The sequence below is a fragment of the Peromyscus leucopus genome, chromosome 16_21 (genome assembly GCF_004664715.2).
Source record: "Peromyscus leucopus breed LL Stock chromosome 16_21, UCI_PerLeu_2.1, whole genome shotgun sequence".
Lineage (NCBI taxonomy): Eukaryota > Metazoa > Chordata > Mammalia > Rodentia > Cricetidae > Peromyscus > Peromyscus leucopus.
The window spans coordinates 11,839,863-11,865,885 of record NC_051084.1 but is presented as its reverse complement, the minus strand read 5'-3'; the positions used below and the strand labels follow the sequence as shown (position 1 = coordinate 11,865,885).

At 52.9% G+C, this 26,023-nt stretch overlaps 2 protein-coding genes across 6 annotated transcripts in view; both read right to left on the bottom strand.

The window, feature by feature from the left end:
* Positions 1-1,670, bottom strand: part of Pnpla1 (patatin like phospholipase domain containing 1) — a 39,195-nt gene extending 37,525 nt beyond the window's left edge. Inside the window, exon 1 of one of the 2 annotated variants that reach the window (XM_037199780.1) lies at positions 1,009-1,670. In XM_037199780.1, coding sequence (XP_037055675.1) covers positions 1,009-1,213 — 205 coding nt within the window. In that variant the 5' untranslated portion in view covers positions 1,214-1,670. The remainder of the gene's footprint in view (positions 1-1,008) is intronic. The other variant, XM_028888439.2, reaches the window with a different exon arrangement.
* A 15,000-nt stretch (positions 1,671-16,670) lies between these two features.
* Brpf3 (bromodomain and PHD finger containing 3) overlaps positions 16,671-26,023 on the bottom strand; it is a 37,918-nt gene continuing 28,565 nt past the window's right edge. For 2 of the 4 annotated variants that reach the window (XM_028888355.2, XM_028888356.2), the window contains exons 11-13: positions 24,766-24,863; positions 19,496-19,650; positions 16,671-18,695 (exon numbers count right to left, since the gene is read on the bottom strand). In XM_028888355.2, coding sequence (XP_028744188.1) covers positions 18,512-18,695; positions 19,496-19,650; positions 24,766-24,863 — 437 coding nt within the window. In that variant the 3' untranslated portion in view covers positions 16,671-18,511. Of the gene's footprint in view, positions 18,696-19,495; positions 19,651-24,765; positions 24,864-26,023 lie in introns of those variants that run through there. The other 2 variants (XM_028888358.2, XM_037200166.1) reach the window with 2 other exon arrangements.

Below are 26,023 nucleotides of genomic sequence, written 5' to 3'. Positions count from 1 at the left end.
CCTCTGTTTCTACAGACTGGAATGCCAGGGCCAGGACTCAGGGGCACACTCTTGGTGGCCCACCGCTGTCAGCACCAGGGAGGAGCTGGCGGCTGTAGTCTCAGGTCACCTGACCCCTCAACCGTCACCTCCGATCTCCCCTCTCCCCGCATCCCCCTCAGGTCCATCACCCCGGGCTACAGAAAGGCCCTTCCTCTGCACCCCACTTTATGTAACATCCACTTGGACGCCACCTCCTCAGCATGGCCCTCCCTGAACATCTTTCGAACGCGGTGCCCCTTTCTCCCTTCATCCCGGGCCAGCTTCAGTTTCTTCACAGACCCCTGTCCCTTCCCATCATGACAGGGGAGACATCCCTATTTAAATTTATCTCTTTTCTTTCTGAAACATTCTAGAACTTCAGTTCCACAAGGGCCTGCATCGCGGCCTGGCACCGAGCAGGCAGGGGTGGTGGTCGGGCCTGTGCTCTACACTGCTGGACAGGGAACCTGTTGCTCATAGCCCCGGGTCAGCACTGTGGCCGGTGACCCACCAGGACAGAGATGAAGCTCCTACTCTGTGCCCCACTCTGTTCCTGCCTCTCCTCAAACCTCAGACTTGCAGCTTTCCGGTGAGAATCCCCTCCACACGAGGAGGACGAGAATCACTGCTTTTCCCTGGGTGTTTGCATTTTAGAGGAAGCCTCACCCAGCCTCACTCGTGACAGGACCAAGGGAGGAGTGTGTGTGTGTGTGTGTGTGTCTGTGGGTCGGGAGGGACTGTGCTTCCTTCCTTCTGGCTTGGGCACAGGGCAGCCCACAGCTAAGGGCGCCTTGGAAGGTCTCTGCTCACCAACGGGTACTCTGGCACACCTCGAGGCCGACCACGATCCTACTGACCATCTCATTTCCTAGCTGCTAGGTCTGGCTTTGTCCCCAAAGCACTTCCAAAGCGGCTAAGGTCCTGCTCAGAGGAGTCCCTCCAGCAGCCCCCCCTCCCCGGGAGACCCCAGAATAAAGGTCTTCTTACCCATTTCAATCCCACAGATGACCAGGGCTGCGATCACTGCTCCAGCTGACGTCCCTGCAAAGCGGTGCGCCGTGTCCAGCATCCTCGGGGCCAGGTCTCGCAGAGCGTCCACGGCCCCAGCTTGGTAGTAGGAAAGGAACCCGCTCCCCGAGAAGGAGATGGAATGAGGGGTGTCCGGGTCCCCCTTGAACACCTGTTCCTCCATCTTCGGGGCCCCTGGCCTCCCGGGGGAGGAGGAGAAACCTGTCTGCCTTGGCTCAGTGTCTCCTGCCCTGCCAGCCAAGAGCCTGGAATGTGGCGACTCTACTGTGCCAGCCAGGCACCCATGGGTGGTTCACCCGGCCACTTCCTGGGCCTGCTGAGCTTTGCTAAGAGGCACCCCGAAAGACTGATAAGGGACCCCAGGGCCTGGATGGAAGGCAGATGGCCCCCAGAGTCACGGGCAGGGCCCTACAGACCCCTTGCTGGTTTCATGGCCTAAGTAGACTCATGTCGGGCACAGGTTCCCGACACAGCCCTCTCCACCCATCCCAAGTGCACCGAGGAGCGGGGCATTCCCTGCTCCGGAGGCGGGGCCTCTCAGCCCTGGCAGCCAGTTGCAAAATCTCTGCCAGTGCCTCACCCTGTGGCCCTGTGCCTGTGCCTCCCTCACTGACAGGCTGCCGCAGGGAAAGAGTGACAAGCCACCCTCCCCAGGTGTCCCCCTGACTTCCAGCCGTGCCCCTCCCCCACCCCTCCCCAAACTGGAAATGTTCTTACATAAGCGCCTCTCCTCGTTTATTCTTACGTCAGGATTGGCTCTGGGCAAAACTGTAACAGGGTTGAAGTGTGGCCTGGGGGTCTGGCCTGGTTTGCTCTCTATGTCTGTGATAACACCATGGCCAAAAGCAACTGGGGGAGGTATTCCAGCCTACAGCCTACGGGTCCGTCGTGAAGGAAAGTCAGGGAAGCAAGAACTGAGGCAGAGGGCACGGAGAAATGCTGCTCACTGATTGCTTTCTTATGTAACCCGGGACCACCTGCCCAGGGGTGGGACGCTCCACAGTGGGCGGGGTGGGTCCCTCCCATCAATCATTAATCAAGGACTTGCTCACAGGCCAATCTGACGGAGGCAAACCCTCAGACAGGCTCCCTCTTCACAGTGTGTCAAGTTGACTCCTACCCATCTCTCATGCCCTCTCCTTTTCTCTGGCCTGGTCGACGGCTCACCTGCCTCCAATCGCTGTGCTGGCTCGCCATGTTATTTTAGTTGCCTGCAGAGGCCAGAAGAGGACATCGGATCCCCTGGAGTCACAGGCAGTTGTGAGCTGCCTGATGTCGGTGCTGGGAGCTGAATCCGGGGCCTCTGGGAGAGCATCAAGCACTGAGCCATGTCTGCAGCCAATGTGCGGCCTTAAGTGTATAGGAGGAAAGCCGTCACTCCAGGATGATCACACAGATAAACAGATTGTGGGCGGGAGGGGCTAGGGTTAGTTTTAGGGACTAGGCTTAGTTCTAGGGCTCCCCTCCTGGGGAGGAGTGATTTTCCTCACAGCCCAAAAATGTCACTGCAGATCACTAAGGCTGCAAAAGCTTCCCTGCTCCCCCTCCCTCTCCTCATCTCCCCTCATCTCCCCTCTCCTCCTCTCCCCCCTCCTCCCTCTCCTCATCTCCCCCCCTCTTCTCCTCCCCTTCCTCCTCCATCCGCACAGCAATCACCATCACTATCACCGCACAGCATCAGGACCAGAATTAGAACTGAGACACCAAGTTGTCCCCCTCCAAGTCTCAATAGACCCCGGCCTCTCTGTAGGTGGTGACATCAATGTCTTTCCTGGTCCTAGGAGCTCCCATCAACTCAGATGGTTTTGTTGATCCAAACTGGAAGCACATAGTAAGGGCAATGTCCAGTAACCACTGAGGAGGGAGTGGTCCCGCGCTCCATCCTATGTAGATAGCTTCAGACATCTAAACGTCAGGTTTGGAAGGCAGTTTTTGATTAGGTGTGTGTGTGAGTGTGTGCATGTGTGTGTGTGTGAGTGTGCAACTGTGTGAACATGCTAAGGAGGCAGAGGCGGGGGTGTGGCAGGAAGGAGCCAATGGCTTTTGGCAATGGAAACAAGAAGTGCCCGCCGCCGCCGCCGCCGCCGCCCCCACCAACTTCCCCAAACCAGATACTAACAGGTTTCCTGGGAGTCTGGCAGGCACATGTGAACTAACCAGAGACCCATCCAAGTCACTCTGTAATTAACTACTAAATTGTGCAAGGCTGGATTGCCTCGGGAGGAGCTGAGAGGGAGGGGGAGCACTGTGAGCTGGAACATCAGAGAAGCTGGGGACTAGAGACTGGGTATGATGTGGGGAGACCGGGAGGGGGCAGGGCAGGGGAGGTGGCGGAGGCCTGATGGGTTCAGAGGCTCAGGAGGAGGTCTTGGGACCAGACAGGCTGACTCCTCAGCTCTGCTATTTATGTGCAGTATGACCCACACAATGCACTTGCTATTTTCCCCATTTGCAAAACAGGCAGTAATTCCCAAGCTGAACAGGAGTTATAAAGACTGCAGCAGAGTGCCTGGCAGGCGGCATGCCCGTCATTATCAGAAGGCAATAAAGCCCAAGGCTTCTGGAGCAGATGGAGTCTGCGGCAGAGAAAGGCAAGGTCAGAAGGGAACCACCACAGGGCGTGAAGTGCACTCCAGCTGGAGTGCCGTGGAAGGGAGTTGAGGTCAGGGCTGGTGAGCCCGGCAGACAGGGTGGCCAGGCTGAGTGAGGACTAGTCAGCAAAGCTATTGCCACAGAGAGTCCTGGATGTGGGACTGGTTGGGTGAGCGACGTGATTCACAGGCAGATAATGCTTGGTTTTCAGCTTGAGGGTAGGGAGAGGCAGGGTACCTTTGGCAGACCAAGAAACTGGGACACAGCCTAGGAAACTGGATGGAGGACGATTTTATTGTCTATTTTAACATCTGGGGGCTAGAAAGACAGCTCAGCAGCTAAAAAGTCACTGGCTTCTCTTGAAGAGGACCCGGGTTTGAATTCCAGCACCAACGTGGGGACTTAAGGCACCGGTAACTCCAGTTTCTAGGGGCCTGGTGCCCTCTGCTGTCCTCTAGGGGTACTGCATGCACATAGTACACAAGCCATACATGTGGGCAAAACAGCTGTACTCATAATAAAATAGTTTTAGCTGGGTGGTAGTGGCACACGCCTTTAATCCCAGCACTTGGGAGGCAGAGGCAGAGGCAGGTAGATCTCTGAGTTCGAGGCCAGCTTGGTCTACAGAGCAAGTTCCAGGACAGCCAGGGCCGCACAGAGAAGAAACCCTGTATTGGAAAAAAAAAAAAATTTTTAAACTGGGCGTGGTAGTGCAATGCCTTCAATACCAACATTCAGGAGGCAGAAGCAGGCAGATCCCTAGGAGTTCGAGGTCAGGCTGGTCTACACAGTGAGTTCCAGACCAGGCAATGCTACACAGCCAGATCTTGTCTCAATATAAATAAATGTGTGTGTGTGTGTGTGTGTGTGTGTGTGTGTGTGTGTGAGAGAGAGAGAGAGAGAGAGAGAGAGAGAGAGAGAGAGAGAGAGAGAGAGAGAGATGTGGTGCACATGTGCAGACCAGAGGATAATTTTCTGAAGTAGACTCTTGTTATAGTTAGCTTCAGCTGTCAACTTGGCTTGCCTGGGAAGAGGGAACCTCAATTAAGGAATTACCCCCATCATAGCGGCCTGTGGGCATTTCCTCAATCGCTAACTGATGCAGGCAGGCCCAGCCCACTGTACAGTGTCGTCCCTAGGCAGGCGGCCTGGGGTATAAGAACGGAAGCTGGACATGAGTGTGGGAACAAGCCAGTAGAAAGTCCTGCCTGTAGGTTCCTGCCTAGGCTTCCTCCTCGAAGGACTGTGACGGTGGACCAATTAACCCTTTCCTCTCCAAGCTGCTTTTGGTCGTGGTGCTACCAAGCAAGAGAAAAGCAAAGCAGACCAGCCCCCTCTTTCCACCACGTGGGACCCAAGAATTGAACTCAGGTCCTTGGATTTGGCAGCAAGCGCCTTTACCCACAAAGCCATCTCACTGGCTCACACGTTAATATTATTGCACCTAGCTTAAACCTAACCAAGGAGAAAAGGGTGTTGTCATGGTACATGGGAAATCCTGTATCAGTGACTTCTCACGTCGCTGTGACAACCGACTTAAGGAAAGGAACTTAGGAAGGGTGTCCAGGTGTTTAGGCAGGGTTGGGGGTGTGGCCCATCCCGACCGGGCACTGGGCAGGACTGGAAGGCGGCTTGCCACACTGTACATGCACTCAGGAAGCAGGGAGGTGAATGCTGCCGCTCAACTCACTTTCTCCTTTGCACTCACTTGGGGACCCCGGCCCATGGGGGTGGTGCCACCCACATTCCACTTGGGTCGCCCCCGCTCAGTTAACTCCCTGTGGAAAGGTCCTCACAGCCAGGTCCAGGGGTGCAGCTCCCAGGCAACTCCAGACCTAGTCAAACCCAAGAGAAGATGAACAGCACAGGGCTTCCGGGGTGTTGACGCTGTTATTCTTGAGGTGCTGTGCTCGGTACACGGGTGTGGATTTGATTCACAAAGAGGGGGGTTCGGCAGGGTGTGGTGGCGTACGTCTGCGATCTGAGCACTAGGGAGGCTGAGGCATGACGACCATGGACCATGAGTTTCGGACGACCAGCCTGAGTTGCCTGCATAGATTTTGTCTTAAAAATAAAAGCAAAAGCCGGGCGGTGGTGGCACACGCCTTTAATCCCAGCACTCGGGAGGCAGAGGTAGGCGGATCTCTGTGAGTTCGAGGCCAGCCTGGGCTACTAAGTGAGTTCCAGGAAAGGCGCAAAGCTACACAGAGAAACCCTGTCTCGAAAAAACCAAAAAAAAAAAAATAAATAAAAAAAAATAAAATAAAAGCAAAAACACAAACCACCCCCCCAAACCTCTTCTCTCTCACCCTGCACCCGGCCCAAATTGTACTCAGAGGTCCCCAGGATGGCAGCGCCTCCCTGGCTCCCCTGCTTGTCTTTAAGCCTCTCAGGGAAGGTGTCTGGGCACAGCAGACCCCAATTCATAAACATCTGCCCGGTGGGTAAAGGCTCTCAGCAGCGTTCTGTGAATCAGTGCGACATTGGCGACGGCTGGCCATTCGGCTACGGAGACCTAGCCTGGAATTGTGCTCCGGCCACCTCAGAAAACCACAGCCTGAAAATGCCGATGGAAGGGAGCCCGTAGAGAGACAGACATGCTCATGAGCTCAGGGAACAAAAGCAAGCAAGATGGTGGGGTGGCGGGAGCTGGATCTCTATGATGTTTTAAGTGAAGCTTAAACGCAAGCTTCAGGGGAAGGGGTGTGGCGTGCTGCGGTCTGTCAGGAGGCCAGCGGAGCATGTGAGGCCAGCGGAGCATGAGGGTTCTTCTGTCACTGAAGTGGAAACCTCAGAACACACAAGTGCCCACAGACATGGCCAGCCTCCAGAGAAGGGACAGACCTTCAATGCTCACTCACTGGAATAGGGTTTTGATTCAAAAATTAGGTAACTTTTAAAATGTGCTACATTGATTGACTTATTCTGTGTAGGGTGGGGACACACACATGCCGCCTTGCCTGCAAAGGTCAGAGGACACCTCGAAGGAGCTGGTCCTCTCCTCCCACCGTGTGGGTTCCAGGAACTGAATTCAGGTCCCCAGGCTCGGTGGGAGGCGTGTTTACCCCCTGAGTCATCTCCACGTCTCTCAAAAAGTAAATAATTTAAAGCTGGGTATAATGGCGCACGCCTTTGATCCCGGCACGAGGCAACCGGATCTCTATGAGTTCCAGGCTAACCTCATCTACAGAGCGCATGCCAGGCCAGTCAAGGCTACACAACGAAACCCTGTCTCAAAAAAAAAAAAAAAAAAAAATCTAAATGATTTTAAACAGTTTTTCATTGTATTTTAGATTTTGAAATGTTTATATGTATGAGCATCTCAGCTGAGTGTAGTGTGTGCACTACATGTGTGTCTGCTGCCCGCAGAGGTGGGAAAAGCGTGTTGGACCCCCAGAACTGGAGTTACAGATGGTTGCGCGCCACCACATGGGTGCTGGGAACTGAACTCAGGTCCTCTGAAAGAACAGCAAGTGCTCTTAACCCATGAGCCATCTCTCCAGTCCCCAGTGTTTTGATTTAAAACAAATATACCTGCCTCTTAGAATGTGTAAGACCCTGGGTTCAATATGCACCACCACACCCGGGCACCAGATGTATTTTCTCTCTACTACAGTTCATGATGCTAAGGCAAATGTCCCATCCTCCTAAGACGGCTCGGCTGAAGACATCTTCAATACCACAGTTCAGGTTCACATTTGGGAAGAGTCTCATATTATAAGAAGAACCACATGGGGGTCAGGGCGCTGAAGAGACAGCTTGGGGTTTAAAAGCTCTTGATCTTGAGGAGAACTTGGGTTTGGCTCCCGGCGCCCACACGGCAGCTCCCAAGCATCTGTGACTCCAGTTCCAAGGGATCTGATGCCCTCTTCTGGCCTCCCTGAGCACCAGGCCCAAACGTGGTACACAGACATCCCCACAGACAAAACACCCTCACACAAAATAAAAATAAAAGCAACCCCACAAGGGAAGAGAGCCGCCGTCATGAGTGGAGGATCGTTACAACACTGAAATGTTGGGAGTGTCTTCAGTTTTCCACGGGCCTCAAAGCTGCCACCAAAGGCACTGAGCTGGCAAGGGACAGCTGGCTTTTATGAGTGAGGACCTTCTGTCATCTCTGAAGCATTCAACTGGACAGTCCTGTCAGGAGAGCCTGTGGCGGCTGATGAGCCACAGACGGCCACAGGCACCGCGTGGAGTCGAGGGAGGCGGCTCAGCCTTGCTACTCACGCAGCCCGCTGCACACTGGGGACAGGGTGGCCTGCCTGCTCTGCATCTGAGAAACAGATGAGCTGCGGGGGGGGAGGCGCCCCCAGACTCTGGCCTCCGTGTTCTCAACTTTCTGGTCTTTGCAGGCAAACCACCCTTAGCATGCCCGTGTGTGGAATTACCCTTCCTTGTCTAGTTGCCTTGAAGCCGCCACTGGGAGGCAGTGTGGTCACAGGTGCTGAGACAAGGACATGGAGCATGGAGTCAGAGGTCCTGGGTTTAAGAGGCTAAGGACAAACATGGCCAAGAGCAAACCAGAACATGCCAAGCCTTCACGGCTCACCTTGGCAGTGGGGGTGAGCTCTCTATGCCCCTGGCAAGGTTTTGAGGGCATCTTCAAGAAGCGTCTCGTGTGTTTTTCCTCAAACAAGGTTTCACCAGTCTGGCCTCAAACTTGCTACGCTGCAAAGGCTGTCTTTGAACTTCTGATCCTCCGGCCTCCACCTCCCCAGTGGCGGGATTAGGGGCCTGTACCACTCACTGCACAGGGGTTTCCTGTGGTGCTGAGGAGGGAGACCAGGGCCACATGCACGCCAGGCAAAGACAGCCAGCCAAACTGCATCCCGAGCGCCCTCAGGAAGAGAGGATAAGGTGCAGGAAGGAGCGTGCCCGGCTCACCCTGGCTGAGTGCTTCTGCCCTGCTGTGTGCCGACCACAGAGGGCACTGCCACATGCCCTTCCCCCAAAAAGCATCCGGAGGCCGGACCTGAGTGGACAGCCCGAGTGTGAGGGAGGGAGCACTGGGGGAGGAGCCTGAGGGGTGAGGACACAGGACGGAGTGCTTTAGTCCCCCTTTTCAGGGGTCACAGAACGCTTATTAAGGTGGAGAAAGAGACAAACAGTGAAAGCTGTGGAGCATGAGGCTCTAGAACCAGACTGAGAAACCCCACCTCGGCCACTTTGGAGCCGAGTGACCTTGACAAAGGCGCTCACCCTCTCTGAGGCTGTGTAGATGTGAAAGAGGCGGATGGTGCAACCTGACCTGCCTGGCAGTGAGAAAAAGACAGACAATGGAGGAAAAAAAGTTGATCTTGTCCACTCCAGGCCTCAGAGAAGCAAGCATCAGTTACTGTCTTCAAAGAGGAAGAAGCCGTCCCTCAGGACATCAGAGGACATGGGGATGTCTCAGTTAGGCGTCTGTTGCTGTGAAGAGACACCATGACCACCGCAACTCTTACAAAGGAAAGCATTCATTTGGGGTGGCTTACATTTTCAGAGATTTAGTCCATTATCACCAAGGTGGGACATGGCGGCCTGCAGGCAGATGTGGTGCTGGAGAGGCAGCCCACAGCGTGACTCACAGGCAACAGGAAGTGGTCTGCCTCACTGGGCGTGGCTTGAGCATATATGAGTCCTCAAAGCCCGCCTCCACAGTGACACACTTCCTCCAAAATGACCACACCTACTCCAACAAGGCCACACCTCCTAATAATGCCTCTCCCTTTGGGGGCCATTTTCTTTCAAACCACCAGAAGGTAGCACAGGGCTAGAGGCGGGGCAAACCGGCTCCCATTTCCACATCCCAGAGGTACCTGTGCACCCCCTTCCAACAGCCTGCTGTCCGCAGCGGCATTTGCTGGCTGCCCAAGGCGGCTTGCTGCAGAACTGACCATAAGTACTGCTGCCAACATGTGGCCCGTCACTCAACAGCTGGTGAGTGTCGACTGTCACGGGGCGGACCCTTCTCTAGCCAGGGTGGGGAGGACCTACCGAATCAAGTCAACATCTTATCTAGATGAGTCTGGAAAACACAAACATTGACCCACGGCAACTCCTGGCAGGTAGGGGAATGGTTACAACCACTTTGGGCAAGCAGTGCGTTCCCCAGGGCTCTGCCTGCGCCCTAGGGAAACCCTTACCCAGACTCCACGGACACCCCAGAGAAACAATTACAGCACTCACCACGGCTGTGCTGTTCCTGCACCAGATGCCCTCAGTCTCCAGCGAGGAAGCAATCACGATGCCTCCCTAGGGTGGGACACAGGAGTGGACGGCACTCATCAGACAGACAGACAGACAGACAGATACCACGCTGACTCGAGACCGTTACTGCGGGCACAATAAAAGCAAGCTGTGGCTAGACATGGTGGTGCCTGCTTATAATCCCAGAGGTGGAGGCAGGAGGATCAGGAGTTCAAAGCTAGCCTTGGCTAGGAGGCAAATTTGAGTCCAGCCTGGACCACATGAGACCCAGTCTCAAAAAAAAAAAAAAAAAAAAAAAAAAAGAGGGAGATGAGGTTTGGGTGTGGGGTTGGCAGAAGGCTGAGTGAATAAATCATGTGCAGGTGCAGGTGTGAGGTCCCGAGTTCCAATCCCAGAAGCTACAAAGGGCAGGTGCAGTGCACACCGCTGTAATTCCGATGCTTCTGAAGTGAGATGGGAGGTTAAAACGGGAGAACAGAGAGCCTTCCCTGGACCTGGAGTTCTGAATCACATGATCACAAATTTGAAGTCTTAAAGGCTAAGGAGGGGAGACGGAGGAGAGATGGTGATAAGGGGAAGAGATGAGCAGTTGAAGGTGTGAGGGGATTGAGGGGAACGAGAGCTCAGTCCCAGGAGAGCGAGGACCCCCAGCCAATCCCTGAGCACACCACAGGGGTGTCAGTCCAAAACTGAGTTCCCCAGCAAACACCCCGGATTCCTTAGGAACCATGCAAAGTGGCTCCTGTCTGCTGCCAGGAGAAGCCCTGATTTTCTTATCCACTCCCACGGCCCCCAGTCCGGAGAGAGCTTCTTGTTCTCTGGTAACCCAAACAAGCCTCCAGCGGATCAGAACCCCACACTGCTTCCCATGCCGGTCCAGCTAACGTGCCCTGCCCTGCTCCCGCTGCCGCAGAACCCCTTAGAACTGGCAGGACTCTGCGGCTGCTTTTACTGTCCTGTGCCCACGGCCCAGCCATTGCCGGTCTTCTCTCTCCCTGCTGTTTCTCTCTGCTCCATTCCCCATTCCCTGAGATAGCCACAGCAGACTCCCCCAGATGCCTCTGGTGGTTCTCTCTCTCTCCTCTCCGATTATAACCACAGAGGGCCCATTATTTTCAGTGGTATCTCTTCTGCACAACACACATACAAGAGGCCTGGGCAGGGGCCCAAGTGTGGCCAACCCAGGACAGCCCGCGTGCTGCCCCTCCTTAGGCCACACCTCAGCCCTAGTCCCAGCAGGGTCTCCAATCTTGTTTCCAGACCTTGGCTCCCACACAAAGCTTCTACTCAGAGTCTATCTCCCTGACCCTTCTTATCTCTGACAACACCCAGCCCAGAGCTGACTTTGAAGTCACTTCAGCGTCTTCCTGAGCCCGGGTGTAGGAGATGTGCCTCTGTGGACCAAGGCCAGCCAACAGTGAGTGGGCCCCTCCAGTCCCTTTTAATCCTGCAGCCTTTGCTCGGTTGTTCCATCAGAATCTGCTCTGTTCGATTGAAAGGGAAATGAAGGACAGGATGTAGCGGTTCAGTGGCAGAGTACATGCCTGGCTTATACAAGCCCCAGGTTTCACCCCAGCACTGCAGTAAACAAACAAGAATATGGCATTTAAAATGTTTTGTTAACTTAGGGCTTTTGACGTCAGTGAGACACATCTGCTCCTGATTGTACCCATTTACTTCAGAGATGATGGCATTGAAGAATCTCCTTATGGAGTTTGCTTTCATTGTGGCAAGGTTGGCCACTGGGCAAAGAAACTGCTCTTGCCTTTGACTGCTGACAATTTGCTGTGCAGACTGGACATGCAGGACACAGGGAAAAGACTGTAACTTTGCCAAAACAAGGCAGGACATGCCTTTCAGAATTCCTGTTTCACTGAAAAGTCTGACAGATATTCTGGGCCTGTGGGCTGAAGATGGATGCCCCAATGTTGCAGAGGAACTTTGGGTGACTGTCCAGGCAACCAAATGTCTCTGTTGTTAGATAATATTACATCCTTCTGGGTCTTTGATGGAGTTGAAGACTAGATAGTTATAGTTGAAGTTTTCCTTAGTTATGATAGAAAGTAAGTTAGGTGTAAAATTTTGGATTTGCCAAGATACCATAGATAATGCATTTTTTCTCTGAATGTGCTAACTACAAATAGGCAGAATATTGTTAATGTAATCCTTATTTGGTAACTGTTATTGTATATAGTCTTACTATGTTTAAGTTAAAAACCATTCATTTTTATTTAGACAAAAAGAGGAAATGTAGTAGAATATTATTTTAAGGTGTGTTTCTTTGTTCATGTTGCATTTGTTTAACTCTGTGAAGCTGTGTTACTGTGCCTGTCTAAAACACCTGATGCTCTAATAAAGAGCTGAATGGCCAATAGCAAGGCAGGAGAAAGGATAGGCGGGGCTGGCAGGCAGAGAGGATAAATAGAAGGAGAAATCTGGGAGGAGAGAGCTAGGAGCTGGAGAAGGTGAAAGATGCCAGGGTCCAGCCACCCAGCCACACAACCAGCCAGCCACGGAGTAAGAGTAAGATTTACAGAAGTAGGAGAACGGGAAAAGCCCAGAGGCAAAAGGTAGATAAGTTAAGAAAAGCTGGCTAGAAACTGAGCCAAGCTAAGGCCAGGAATTCATAATTAAGAATAAGCCTCCCTGTGTGTGACTTTTTTGGGAGCTGGGTGGTGGGTCCCCCCCAAAAAAGACTAAAACCCCCCCAACAACAGAGTTTTGAATGAGAATGGCCCCCATGATATTTGACTTGGTCACCAGCTAGTTGAACTCTTGGGGAAGAATTGGGAAATGTAGCCTTGTTGGAGACATGTCATTGTGTCACTGGGAGCAGGCTTTGAGGTTTCCAAAGTCCACATCTGACCACTGTCTCTGCCTGTTTCCTACGGATCAGGATGTGAAGCTCTGAGCTGCTGCCTGTCTGCTTCCTGCCATGATCATGGACTAATTCTCTGAAACTGTAAGCAAGCCCCCTGATTAAATGCTTTCTTATAAGAGTTGCCTTGCCTGGGCGTGGTGGTGCACACCTTTCATCCCAGCACTCAGAGGCAGAGACAGGTAGATTCCGGAAGTCGAGACCAGCCTGGTCTACAGAGTGAGTGCCAGGACCGCCAGGACTGTGGTAAGGGCTACACAGAGAAAACCTATCTCAAAAAGCAAAACAAAAAACAACAAACAAACAAAAAAGGGCTGGAGAGATGGCTCAGCCGTCAAAAGCTAGGCTCACAACCCAGACTATGAGCTGCCGAGGTCAGGGTGTCTCTTCACAGCAACGTAACAGCAAATAGGGCATCTGCCAATGGAAGGACTTCAGGCATAAGCCTCTGGCCAAGGAAAGGTCTGGACATAAGGCTAAGGGGGTGCCATCTCTCATTTGTCACCAGGAGGCCCGAGGACAGAGGTGCTGGAGGCTGGTGTCCTCCAGAGCCCAGTGGCACAGAGGAGATGTGGACAAGGGGTACTGTACTACTCTGAACTACTAGTGTGACCTAGTTTACAAAAAACTGGTGTGGGGATCTGAGTGGCATTTCAGTCCTGCAAGATACTCCTCTCACAACCAGGTGTGCACATACCTGGCCTCTAGACTGAACCTGCAGGAACCCACCTCCAGGGCAGCGCCCCTCCCCTCCCCAGTCAGGGATCCCAGGTGACAATCATCCTTCCGGCAACTCTGAGCTTTTTGAAAGCAGCTAGCAAACAGGTCTGTGGTGTCACAGCGTGAGTGTTGGTATGGGTGGACAGCGACCAGGCCGGGAGCTGCTGTGGACTCACACCACCGCGGGAGCACACACTGGATGACTCGAGGGATGATGGCAAAATCTATTAAAGTCGAACTGTATCTAGCCCATGATGGAGCAGGTCACCCCTGGGGTCACAGCAAAGGGAAATGACCACTTGTGCCCATCAAATAACATGTGTAACGGCCAGTTATGTCAGCACACGCCCTAATCCTAGCACCTGGGAGGCAGAGACAGGCAGATCTCAGGCAGCCAGGGCCACAGAGTGAGGCTGTGCTATGGGAAAAGTAAAAGCATTCCTAGCAGAGTTATTTCCAGTGCCCAAACTGGAAATGCCCCTTGTTCATCAGCAGAATGGACAAACACACAGTGTTCATATAATGAAATGCCACTCAGCAGTGAGAGAGCAAATGGCTATATGAGCCACAGGGCGGACTAAGAAACACAAAGCTGAATGAGAAGCCAGATGCGGAAATGCACGTGGCACACGATTCCATGCACATGGAATTCCCCAAAAGGCAGTCCCCGTGAAGCAGAGTAGGGACCAGGAAGGCAATGGAAATGTTCTGCATTTTGACCTGGGTGGAGGTTTTCACGGCTGGATCTGCTAGTAAAATTTACAGAGACTCAGGCTGCAGCCGGTCTATCTTAGGTACTCCTTGTAAAGCTGCTTCTGAAACAATTCCAGACTTAGCCTCAAAAGTGATACATCCACCTAAGGTGAGTGAACTCTTGTCCTTGACGAGGGCAGTTCTACCCAAAAGCAGAGACAGGAACTTTCCATACTAGCAAAGAATTATATGGCCATTTGTTGACTCATTCCTTGACATTTGCATGTGGAATGGACTCTGGCCTGCGGCCCATGTCGTAGTTTCAGTGTGAAATGTCCCCAGCAGTCTATGTGTTTCAACATTTGTTCTCAGGCTCGACGACGACGTCAGGTCCAAAGGAAACTCCATTTCTCCAAATTCCAAAAGGCAGAAGGGACACATAGTTGCCCACAGTGTCTATTAGCACACCAAAGTGCATGCTGGCCCCCAGGCTCCCTCAGTATCACAAGTACCTGTTACACATCCTTCTCACCCTCTCCCCTACCTAAACTGCCCGGCGCCTGGGCTTCCCTCCCTGCAGCTAGTCATTCTCCTTATAACCCTACTGGGCTTCTGACCCCTCTCTCTCTCTGCTCCTTCTCCTCATGGCCAAGTCCAGTCTGCTGGCCACGCCCAGTCTACTTTTCTCTCTCTACTCTGGACTCTTCCAGACATCTCTGCCTGTTCTCCACCTCATCTACAATTGAAAACCTTCTCCTTAACCATACCACAGAGCCATCAGGGAACCGTTAGGAGGTGATGGAGTCTCCCCGAGGAAAGCTTTATGGGCCTCACTTCCTGTTCAGCACTCTGCCTGAGTGTGGATGCAAGATGATGAGACGCCTTCTGACCCTGCCACCACATCTTGCCACAGTGGACGGTATCCCTCTGAAACGGTGAGCCGAAATAAGGCCTTTCTTTAGTCAGAGTATTTTATCACTGCGATATGAAAGTAAGGAACGCTGCCTCTGTCTGTGAAAAGGTACCACGTAGCCTAGTTGCTGGAAGTGGATCTTGTTAACATTTAGGCATCTGTACTGGCCTGCCCTTAGGGTCCTGACAGGATAGACCTCCCCCCCCCCCCCACCCTACGCCTTTCTTTTTGGTAGGCCTAGACACCTCCACCCTTTCCCTTCCCTAATAAAAACTCTTACAGTGGGTTCCACTGTACCTCGTGTCTTCTCGCACCCGGTAAATAACACAGACAAATAACATTGGTGCCATGACAGGCCTTCCTGGCAGAGGATCCTGAACCGAGGCTGGTTCGTCTGCAACTGCCCACTTTCCATCTGCCCAGCAGGCAGCTGGATCGCTTCGCACCACACTGGCTACTTTGGTGAGTTTTCCCTGTACCAATCAGCGTAAACAGTTCCCTGGACCCGTGGGAATGACTGCTGATTGTCCAGCGTCCCTCTGGTGTCCTCGGAACTGGGGGTACCCCTGTCCACGGTCTTTAATGGCTAGGGTCGGCCCTCATTGCTGACTATCACCCGCCATTCCTCACGACTGCGGTCTGAGGTCTCCTTTTCATTCACTTCTCGTCTCTGGGACCCTTGTCCTCAGGCTACCACCCCAGACGTCGGTCTTTGCTCGATGGAACACTGAGCAATTTGGGCCATTATTGATCCTCGCTTAATCTCTGGGATGCCTGAGATATTTAGCCCCGTATCTCCTCTGGGATGCCTTTTGGAAACCCTCAAATCTCTCAGCTTAATGCCCTACTTACAGATCTCTAAGCTTATCTGCCTCTGCAACTAAAAAATGGCCTAAATATCCCTTAGATAACAATAAAAATGGCCACCTAATGGCTGGCTGGACCCCGATATTTTATGGGAGTTATCTAACTTCTGTCTGGGCAAATAGAAAAAGGCCTGGATACAAGGTAACTCTTTCCATCTCGGCTCCAAACCCTCTCCTCCTCGATTCCCATTCCCTGCCCACATGTCCTAGCTGAACCAGAGGAACCTCTCACTGCTCCTGCAGACCCTGCCAATGAGCCCCTGCCTTCCCGACCTCCCACTCCGACCTCCCACCCCTCCTCCTCCTCCAGCGACTGTCCCTTCGGTTCGTCCAGCCCCTTCCTCCTCTCCGGTACCAGTCTCCGTGCCCCAGTTGCTCAACTACAGAAGGGACGGCAAAGGCGGCTTGATCTTTCTGGTCTCCAGTCTGGTGAGCGTGCTGAAGGGGTGCCAGGATGCCAATGGAGCCGCTTCTCCAGCACGAAAAGCACAAAGAGAAGGTAACGGGAGGCGTGGCAACCTCAGGACCATCCTCAGCTCCCCGTCTGAGCTGGCCCTCATACTCACCCGTGGGATCCAAAGGACAGAGGAGCCTGTTTTCACTGACCCTGCCTTCAGAGGAGTGGGCGGAGTCAGGATAGGAGGCCCCACCCACCAAGGAAACCAAACACAGCACAGCAAACCACTGCCCATTAGAACATTTATTTCTCAGAGAGAAAATAAGAGGTCATATTATAGTAGGTAAAATTAACTCTCGTATTCTTTACAGGCATAGACTTTTCTGTTTATTACCTCTCTTATAACCATCTGTTATAAACAATTCTAGAAGGCAAATAAAGTCACTTTCTACAATAAATAGAGCATCGTGTGCTTCACAGCAGACGCGACAGAGGCGCGCGGCCTCATGCCACAGCAGGATCTGAGCCGCACCCTGTTCTCAAAGACCAGTTCTCAGATGGGACTCAGAGTGAAAGACTCAGAGACTGAAAAATAGAAGATAAAGTGTTGGGGGGAGGGGGAGAGAGGGGGGGAGAAAGCCCCGAGATCGTACAGCACAGGTTTAGACAAGGGTCACAGAGTCCACAGCTGACCAACTACCTAGGGAGAGGGGGACACGTCGGCTCCTTTAACTAGACCACGCTGCGTGGCTGCACAATGGAGGATCCCGATATGGAGAGTCTAGGCCTGGATAACTTACGACAGTATCTTACAGTTATGTACACCCGTCCCGTCCCAGCTGTTGCCACGCTGTTTACTGGACGGAGTCCCGCCCTCTCTGTGAGCTTTGTTGGTTCCCTTTTAAACTCTGGCTCATGTCCCAAATGTGTAACAAGTTGGTTTTAAATTTTAAAAACTTTGAGTATGTAAAAATGGCAGTGATCTCCCTAGGGACTTTTTTTTTTTTTTTTTGCCCAAAACTCCCCTATGAAAAATTTAAAACAATTAAAAATAACATCAAGGTAGAAATCAACATGGCAATCAGCGGTCCGCAAACCCGCCTGCGGCTTTGGTGCTTAAGAGGTGAAAAGAAATGTCAAGAGCAGAAGCCTCTCAAAGTTGCGTTGCTTAGTCAGTCAGCATTCCTCATTCACAGTTTGTCTTCCTTCCTTTCGGAGGGGAGGGAGGAGGAGAGGAGGGGAGGGGAGGAGGGGCTGAAGGCAGGGCATGAAAGAAAAAGGCTCTGGGAAGCAGGAGCAGCAGAGCCAGGGGAGGGAAGGTGCTGGCGGGCAGCCCATGCCCCCTGAGGTGACGGGATGCAATAAGGCTTATGTCTGCTGCAGGAAGAGAGAAAGAAGCCCACGAGAAGGGCATGTGCCGCTTTCAATGCCCATCCGGCCGTGTGCACGGGCAGGGTCCCACCCTCAGCACGCCTCAGCACGGCGGAGGGAGGGCAGGAAACCCACTCCCTCCACAGATGGACATGCGGCTGGGCTAGGCATGTCCTCAGTACAAGGGGACGTCTGTGGGGGTGGGAGGGGTCCTTAGGAGTGGGATAGCGTCTACCTGGGGCTCAGGCGCCTGTAGACACCTATCTAACATAGCAGCTGGCCAGGAAGGACATGGGCAAAGAAAAAGATCAATTTGGTGATGTTGCTGTCAGTTTGGCACGAGGGAGAAAGGAGAGCAATGTGGGAAGGAGAGCCTGGGCTGGGTGAGGATGGGGGTGGGGGAGGGGAGCTCAGTGGGTTCCCGAGGGACCCTGGCACATCTCTGGGATCAGTGTCAGAACCTTGCCTGCCCTGAGGTATGGTTAGCTGGGAGAGGCATGGAGGAGCAATTGGCCCCAGAAAAGCAGCCCAGGACCTCCTGCCTGTGGGCCAGGTCCACCTCCCTGGCTGGCCAAGACTCTCAGCTGTTTCTGCTTCTCAGTGGTTCTTCAGGGGAACATCCCCAGGGACCTCGGGTGGGAGTTTTTGGCACACAGCGGCCCTCCAGGGGAACCACATGATTGGTCGATACTGGGCCTTGCCCTTGGAGACCCAGTCCAGTCAGGGCCTGCCAGGAGAAAGAAGCTGCCGGCCAGATACTTGGCAAGGGCAGAAGAGGCTTCTCGTGCCTCAGGGGCAGAGGAGAGGCGAAGCAGGCAGACCCAGGCCCGGCTCCACTCTTACAGGTAGCTGGAAGTGACGAAGGAGTGGGGTCCACGTACTCGGCTCAGGTGGATCATCGCACGGTCATAGGCCACCTGCACAGACTTGCGGATGCTGGTCTTGCGGCCTTCCAACATCTTGAGTTTGTCCACGGTGTCCTCCACACCCAGAGGCAGGACTTTGTCCCTTGGAAGCCACTGCCTGAAATACAAGCAGAGCTGAGCTGCGGCTGCAGGAGACGCCACTGGGCTCCTCAGGGCCCAGCTACCAGGTTGAGCAAGATCAAGGGGAAGACAGGGAGAGCCCCAACTGTTACCCAGCAGACAGGCTTGGTAACCCCGCAGGCCTGAGCCTTGCCCTGGGGCGTTTCTGTGACCAGCGATTCTGCCTCCTTTTCACACAGAGCCAGGGGGACAGCACTCGTCAGCCACTGGCCACCAAGCCCCTCGTGGAGGACACCACACTGCCCAGACTTCCTCGGGACCGGGACACACTTTCCCTCAGCTGTCGAGGACTGTGCTCAGCGTTCAGTTTAGCCCGGTTCCAGTAATTGGCTACCCTGAGAGCTGCCTACCCAAGGTCACGCCTGTCCCAGGGAACAGGTGGCATTTAGTGACTGTTGGCTTAAGGGTACCGAAATCCTCAATTCCCAACACCTCTCCCGAGCTCTACGGAGAAAAGCTGGGGCCTCTGCTCGAAGTGTGCTGAAGCTGGACTTTTCCCACGGCCTGGGGCTGTGGCCTCTCTCCTGTGGCCTCTCTCCTGTGGCTTTCTGGGCTTACCTGGAGAAAGGCTCCTCTTGAGGAGCTCCCCAGGGAGGACCACTCCACCCTGACTCTAAGCACCGTTAGCTAGCTGGTGTCATTAGGAACCGTTCGCATGGGCCAGCGGCATGGGCCAGCGGCAAGGGCCAGCGGCATGGGCCAGCTGAAGCCTCCTCCTGCCCACGCGGGGTGGGGCCTGCACCCTGGCAAGGGTCCTGTGGCAGCGGCGCCACTTACCAGGTGCGCTTGTTGTCAAAGAAGAGGACAAGGAAGAGCTTCTCTCCAGCCTCTGCCTGCCTCTGCTCGCCCAGCTTCAGCACGTCCAGGGGAGGGACAGGGATGGGGACGCCATTGTGCAGGAGGCCCTCCCGGGGCATCTTGGGATCGATGATCTGGAGGCAGAAAAGGAGACAGGGCTCTGAGCAGGGGAGGGTGGGAGAGCTACAGGACCAGCCAGCAAGGCACTGAAAACCTAAGCACCCAAGGGTTCAGTTCTACAGACCACCAGGTGGAGGAGGGGCACCTCAAAATACAAATCTTGACTGTTCCCCCAGTCCACTGTCCTACCCTCTCCCCAGCCTCGTTCAAACAGTCCTCTGAATGAAAGAACTTGATCGATAGACTGAGTAGGACTGAGCAGGCAATTCAGAGGCCCAAGCCAGAGAGGCAAGCCCTCTCCTTAGAGTGTCTTAGAAAATGACGACAAGCCGGGCGGTGGTGGCGCACGCCTTTAATCCCAGAACTCGGGAGGCAGAGGCAGCTGGATCTCTGTGAGTTGGAGGCCAGCCTGGGCTACAGAGTGAGATCCAGGACAGGCTCCAAAGAGAAACCCTGTCTTGAAAAACCAGAAAAAAAAAAAAAAAAAAAAGAAAAAGGAAAGAACTGCAGTTCACCTCCAGTACTGAAGGCCTTGCCCCATCGGGAACCTAGGCTCTCACTATGCAGAAAGCTCAGCCTGACAAGAGGGGCAACTTTTGATTCTGCGTAACAGCCTCTGGCTATGCACATTCCCAACAGGCGTGGGGCCAGATAACTCTGGTAAGATTGGAGAAGAGACAAAAAGACAGCTGAAAGGCTCGGGTTTAAGGGAAAAACAAAGCACTAATCTTCTAGGCAGCAAGGTCCAGAAGGGCAAAGCCATTTTATCCTGAGAGGAGAGCATCACAGCAGCTCTCCAGTGAGCAGGAGAACATCACATCACAGCACAGCTCTCCAGTGAGCAGGAGAGCATCACATCACAGCACAGCTCTCCAGTGAGCAGGAGAGCATCATATCACAGCACAGCTCTTCAGTGAGCAGGAGAACATCACAGCAGTTCTCCAGTGAGCAGGAGAACATCACATCACAGCTCTCCAGTGAGCAGGAGAGCATCACAGCAGCTCTCCAGTGAGCAGAAGAACATCACAGCAGCTCTCCAGTGAGCAGAAGAACATCACAGCACAGCTCTCCAGTGAGCAGGAGAGCAGCACATCACAGCACAGCTCTCCAGTGAGCAGAACATCACAGCAGCTCTCCAGTGAGCAGGAGAATATCACATCACAGCAGTTCTCCAGTGAGCAGGAGAGCATCACATCACAGCAGTTCTCCAGTGAGCAGGAGAGCATCACAGCACAGCTCTCCAGTGAGCAGGAGAGCATCACATCACAGCAGTTCTCCAGTGAGCAGGAGAGCATCACAGCACAGCTCTCCAGTGAGCAGGAGAGCAGCACATCACAGCAGTTCTCCAGTGAGCAGGAGAGCATCACAGCACAGCTCTCCAGTGAGCAGGAGAGCATCACATCACAGCAGCTCTCCAGTGAGCAGGAGAGCATCACAGCACAGCTCTCCAGTGAGCAGGAGAGCATCACAGCACAGCTCTCCAGTGAGCAGGAGAACAGCACAGCACAGCTCTCCAGTGAGCAGGAGAGCATCACAGCACAGCACAGCAGTTCTCCAGTGAGCAGGAGAGCATCACATCACAGCAGCTCTCCAGTGAGCAGGAGAACATCACATCACAGCAGCTCTCCAGTGAGCAGGAGAACATCACAGCACAGCACAGCTCTCCAGTGAGCAGGAGAGCATCACATCACATCACAGCAGCTCTCCAGTGAGCAGGAGAGCATCACATCACATCACAGCAGCTCTCCAGTGAGCAGGAGAGCATCACATCACATCACAGCAGCTCTCCAGTGAGCAGGAGAGCATCACATCACAGCAGCTCTCCAGTGAGCAGGAGAACAGCACAGCACAGCAGCTCTCCAGGTCTGTGGAACACTTTCTGTTCCCAGGGCTCCTAACTGTCCACACACCATCTCACTTCAATCTCTGACAGGTGGCAGCAGACAGAGGGAAGCACCAGCACAGGAGGATGGCACTACACCTCGACTCACAAAGACCATTAGTCCTGTGCTCCAGGCAGCCTCCAACACAGCCCCCACATCCAGAGCAGCTGGCTCATAACTTCTCTCTGTGCACAAAGGCCAGAGAGACTTGGAAACTGACAGAGGAAGCAGCCCTCTAGAGACAGAGCAATCTTGATTCCTATGCCCTGTCCCAGGGGACCTCCTCTCATAACAAACTGCTCTCACACTCTTGGGCACCTGCCAGCACCCCATGTCCCCCAAGACAAACAGCTGAATGCAGGTGGTCTGGTTAAGAGTTCACTCTAAGGCACCGAGAGACAGCTCAGCAGTAGGAGCACTGGCTGCTCTTCCAGAGGACCCAAGCTCGGCTCCTGGTAACCACAGGGTGGCTCACAACCATCTGGAACTCGAGTTCCAGGAGACTCTGACACTTTCTGACCTCCCTGGGCACCAGACATGTACATGGTGTACATACATACATACAAGCAAAATACTCATATACATACACATGAATAAATCTAAAATAAAAAATGTAAAGACTCTAAGAACAACCGATCTCTAGCCCACCCACCAGCTATGTAGCGGTCAAAACCACCTCCAGCCTGTCATTCTTCCTGGAACTGAAGATGTGAAGGGAAAGCAGACCCAGCCCTAAGCTTCCTCAACTACCCAAGAAACAGTGGGGTTACTCTGTTCCACTTGCACATGCTGGTTATCGAGAATGGATTGTTAAGATCTGCTGGGGGCAAGAACAGGGAGGATGAGTGGACACCTGAAGACGGCTTTCACACCCCAAGACGATAACAGTCCATTCACTCAGTGAACAGGAGGCAGGTTTACAGAGCACAGACATGAAGCTCGTGGGAAGGCTCAGCATACCATACAGTCAGAGTGCACATACCATCACAGCTGTAGTACATGATCACAACTGTAATACATGAACAGTGATAAAGGGAACAATACAAATATTTAGTCAACATGCTAGAATGAGGTGGTTTGCATTGTTTTCTTCTTTTCTGTTTTTCTAAAACACCCCCCACACATTTATTTTAAGAAGATTAAATACAGCATAACATGCAAAATCTACATGCACAGGAAAAGAGCCACAGGGCATGCACCAAAATAAAAACACAGGTTGTGTTCAGGTGGTGATTGAATTTCTTCTTCGTCGTCTTTCTTTTTTTGTTTGTTTCTTTTTTGGGGGGCGGGGGGGAGACAGGGTCTCACTCTATAACCCTAGCTGACCTGGAACTCTGTAGACTGGCCTCAAACTCAATGAAATCTACCTACCTATGCTGGGATTAATGGCATGTGCCACCAGGTCCCAGTGTTTTGTTTGTTTATATTCTAAAGACTCGTTTTGGATGTCACTGTTGCATTGTGAAGTTTAAAAACAACAGCAATAGGGCTGGAGAGATGGCTCAGAGGTTAAGAGCACTGACTGCTCTTCCAGAGGTCCTGAGTTCAATTCCCAGCACCCACATGGTGGCTCACAACCATCTACAATGAGATCTGGTGCCCTCTTCTGTGTTTATAATAAATAAATAAATAAACAAACAAACAAACAAACAGCAATTAAAAAAAACAAAAAAACCAGCCGGACAGCAGTGGCGCACGCCTTTAATTCCAGCACTCAGGAGGCAGAGGCAGGCGGATCTCTGAGTTCAAGGCCAGCTTGGTCTACAGAGTGAGATCCAGGACAGGCTCCAAAGCTACACAGAGAAACCCTGTCTCGAAAAACAAACAAACAAAAAAACCAAAAAACAAAAACCCAAAAACAAAACCACTCCAAACCTGCCAGCATTAACCACTTCCTTAATGACTAAGCTGTGGTCTCATTTTTATAGGCCTTCCAGTTCAGTGTCTCCAGCTATTGGATCAGTGTGGATTTTCCACACTTGCCGTAGTGAGGGGAGACAAAGTAGGTAAACGAACCGATATGGCTCCGGAAGTGGTATGACGTGACTGAGACAGGGTCCTGCCTTGTCTCAGGAGGCTGCTGTTGGGCTCAAGAGTCACAGAGAGGCAGGGCCGGGGAAAGCCCAGAGCTGTGCACGTGAGAGGGTGGTTCCCACCAGGGCTACAGACCCGAAGAAATGTCTGAGAACGACGGTGCCTCAGCCCAGTCTCTGGAAGGCTCATCTGGTGTTCTCGGGTGGAGCTGACTTTGTGTACCCTAAAATCTCCCAGATGATTCTTAGAGGACCCAAAGGTCCCCAGGGGGTGCTGTCTTCAGAGCCTGCAGCTCCCAGTCTGGGACAGTCTTAGGAGACTGCAGCCACGGTGGTAAACAGTGGTTAGCCACGACTAGTGGGAGTATAAACCAGAACTAACTTCCGGGCAATCTGGCAACCTGTGCCAGAATTCTGTACAGACGTTAGCCCTAGTGGGCGCTCCTAAGAAACAATCACAATTGTGAGCCAAGAAAGAGCTAAGCTGTTCACTGAAAACAGTGAAAAGGTACGTCTAAACGGGGAACTAGGGAATGGTCCAAGCGTGGTGCGTGAGATCAACTGAGGGATGATGTCATCATTAACGAGGACATCGTGTGAGACGGACATGTCCGTGGTAAGCTGTGGTGTGGGAAGGGTAAAGGTGGTACTGCCTCGCGTGCACACTGACGCACGGGGAGGGGCCGAGCGCAGTCCCGAGAGGACAGGTCAGGTGGCTCAAAACAAGGGCTTCACATCCCATTTTGAGCTCTGGAATCCAATTCCGACCCTGCTGCTAACATTAGCTGGCTGACAGTGGCTGACAGACCCTGCTCTCCTCCCCACAAAACAAGATCAACCACTCTGCCCCTGGCAATCCAAGGATTTAGTATGGCAGATGTTTACTAACACAGCTAAGCATTATTAGCAGCATTTTAAAACTCCACTAGGCAATGTTCCTCCTCCACAGAAGCAAATGAACAATGCTAAGGAAGCCCTGAGAACCTGGTTTCTGAACACCTGGAGCCTTTGTCTGTGTGGAGGGGGAGGGGAGGCTTGCTGGTTTGCCCCGGGAAAGCTATGGTAAAGCCCCCAGCCCTCTGCAGCTAAAGGTGCCCTGACTCCCATCACACTCTGCCAGCTCGAGCCAATCGGATAGTCCCCCAAGGCAAGGCAGGGGCCAGAGCCACCGGGGGAAGAGGGGGCAGAAGGGTGTCGTCTGGGGCAGACTCACCAAGGCAGGGTAGGAGGGGTAGCCTCGGCACTTGGCCCACACCAGCTCCAGGGGCTCCAGGTCTCCGCGGTCTTCAAAGGGCATCAGGAGGCTTCTGCCTGGGGGTGGGGGAGGGGAGGAGACAGAGCCCAAAGGGGACTTGGCATGATGCCCCAAAGTCTGCCTGTGGCTTCCATCTAACGGGGGCAGCCCAGGACTGAGCCAGCACCACCACGCCACCCTTCCTTTTTCTCGCCCTTTCCTTAGGAGTTCTTGACTGGGTCAGGTGTCAGCAAACTAACCCCCTAAATGGCCAGAGTAAACGTTTCATCCTTTTAGGAGCCACGTGGTCTCTGCAGCTGTAGCAGGGAAACAGAGTCCAAATGAATGAGTATCTCTACTCACCAATAAAACTAGTGTTTCTGACACTGAAATCTGAATTTCATACAACTTTCATGTTATAAAATACCATCCTTTTCATAACTTAAGATGTAAAACAATTCTTAGCTCATGGGCCACATAAAAGCAGGCAGCTATAGTTTGCCAACCTCTGAACCTGAGTTCTGGACCTGCTTCCCTGACAAAATACAGGGCTTCCTCTCCAGGGCCTCTTAGGAGAAGGGCCAGACCCCAGCTTGAGCAGACGCGATGCTGTCTGCACCCGAGCGGGGAGCCGTTCTCATGGGGGCTTCAGAGGGTAAAAGTGCCAAGAGGAACACCCCAACAGAAGCATCTGCTCAACATCTTCCTGACCAGGCCACAGCGGGCCATCCAAGCACCTGGCTGCACCACAAACCAACAAAGCCAGCCAAGCAGGTTGGCAGGTCTTTGGTGACCCTAGGTGACCGTTCACCTGGCTAAGGAAAGGGGTCAAATCTGAGAGGAGCGATGTATAATTCCTAACTAAGATAGAGAAGAAAGGTGCTGTTTTGACAGCAGTGAGTGAAGAACATTAACAGAGAACAGAGAAAACCTAACACTGAGGAAGGCTGAGGGGAAACCAGTGCAGCCACGCACCAGAGAAACCGCAGACCAGTCCAGCCCTTTGGAAGGCAATCATGTGCAATGTGCCAGGAGCATTAAAATAAATGTATGAACCATCTGCTCCAGTAGACTTCCTCTTTGGCAATTTATTATAAGAAAGGTAACAAAAGGATTTTGGGCAAAAATGTGCATTTATTATATTGTGTATGTTGAAAGCTGGAGTTAATCCCATGTCCACTAGAACACACAAGCCAATCGCAAAGCACTGGTTGTTAAGATAGATGGTTCCAGTAAC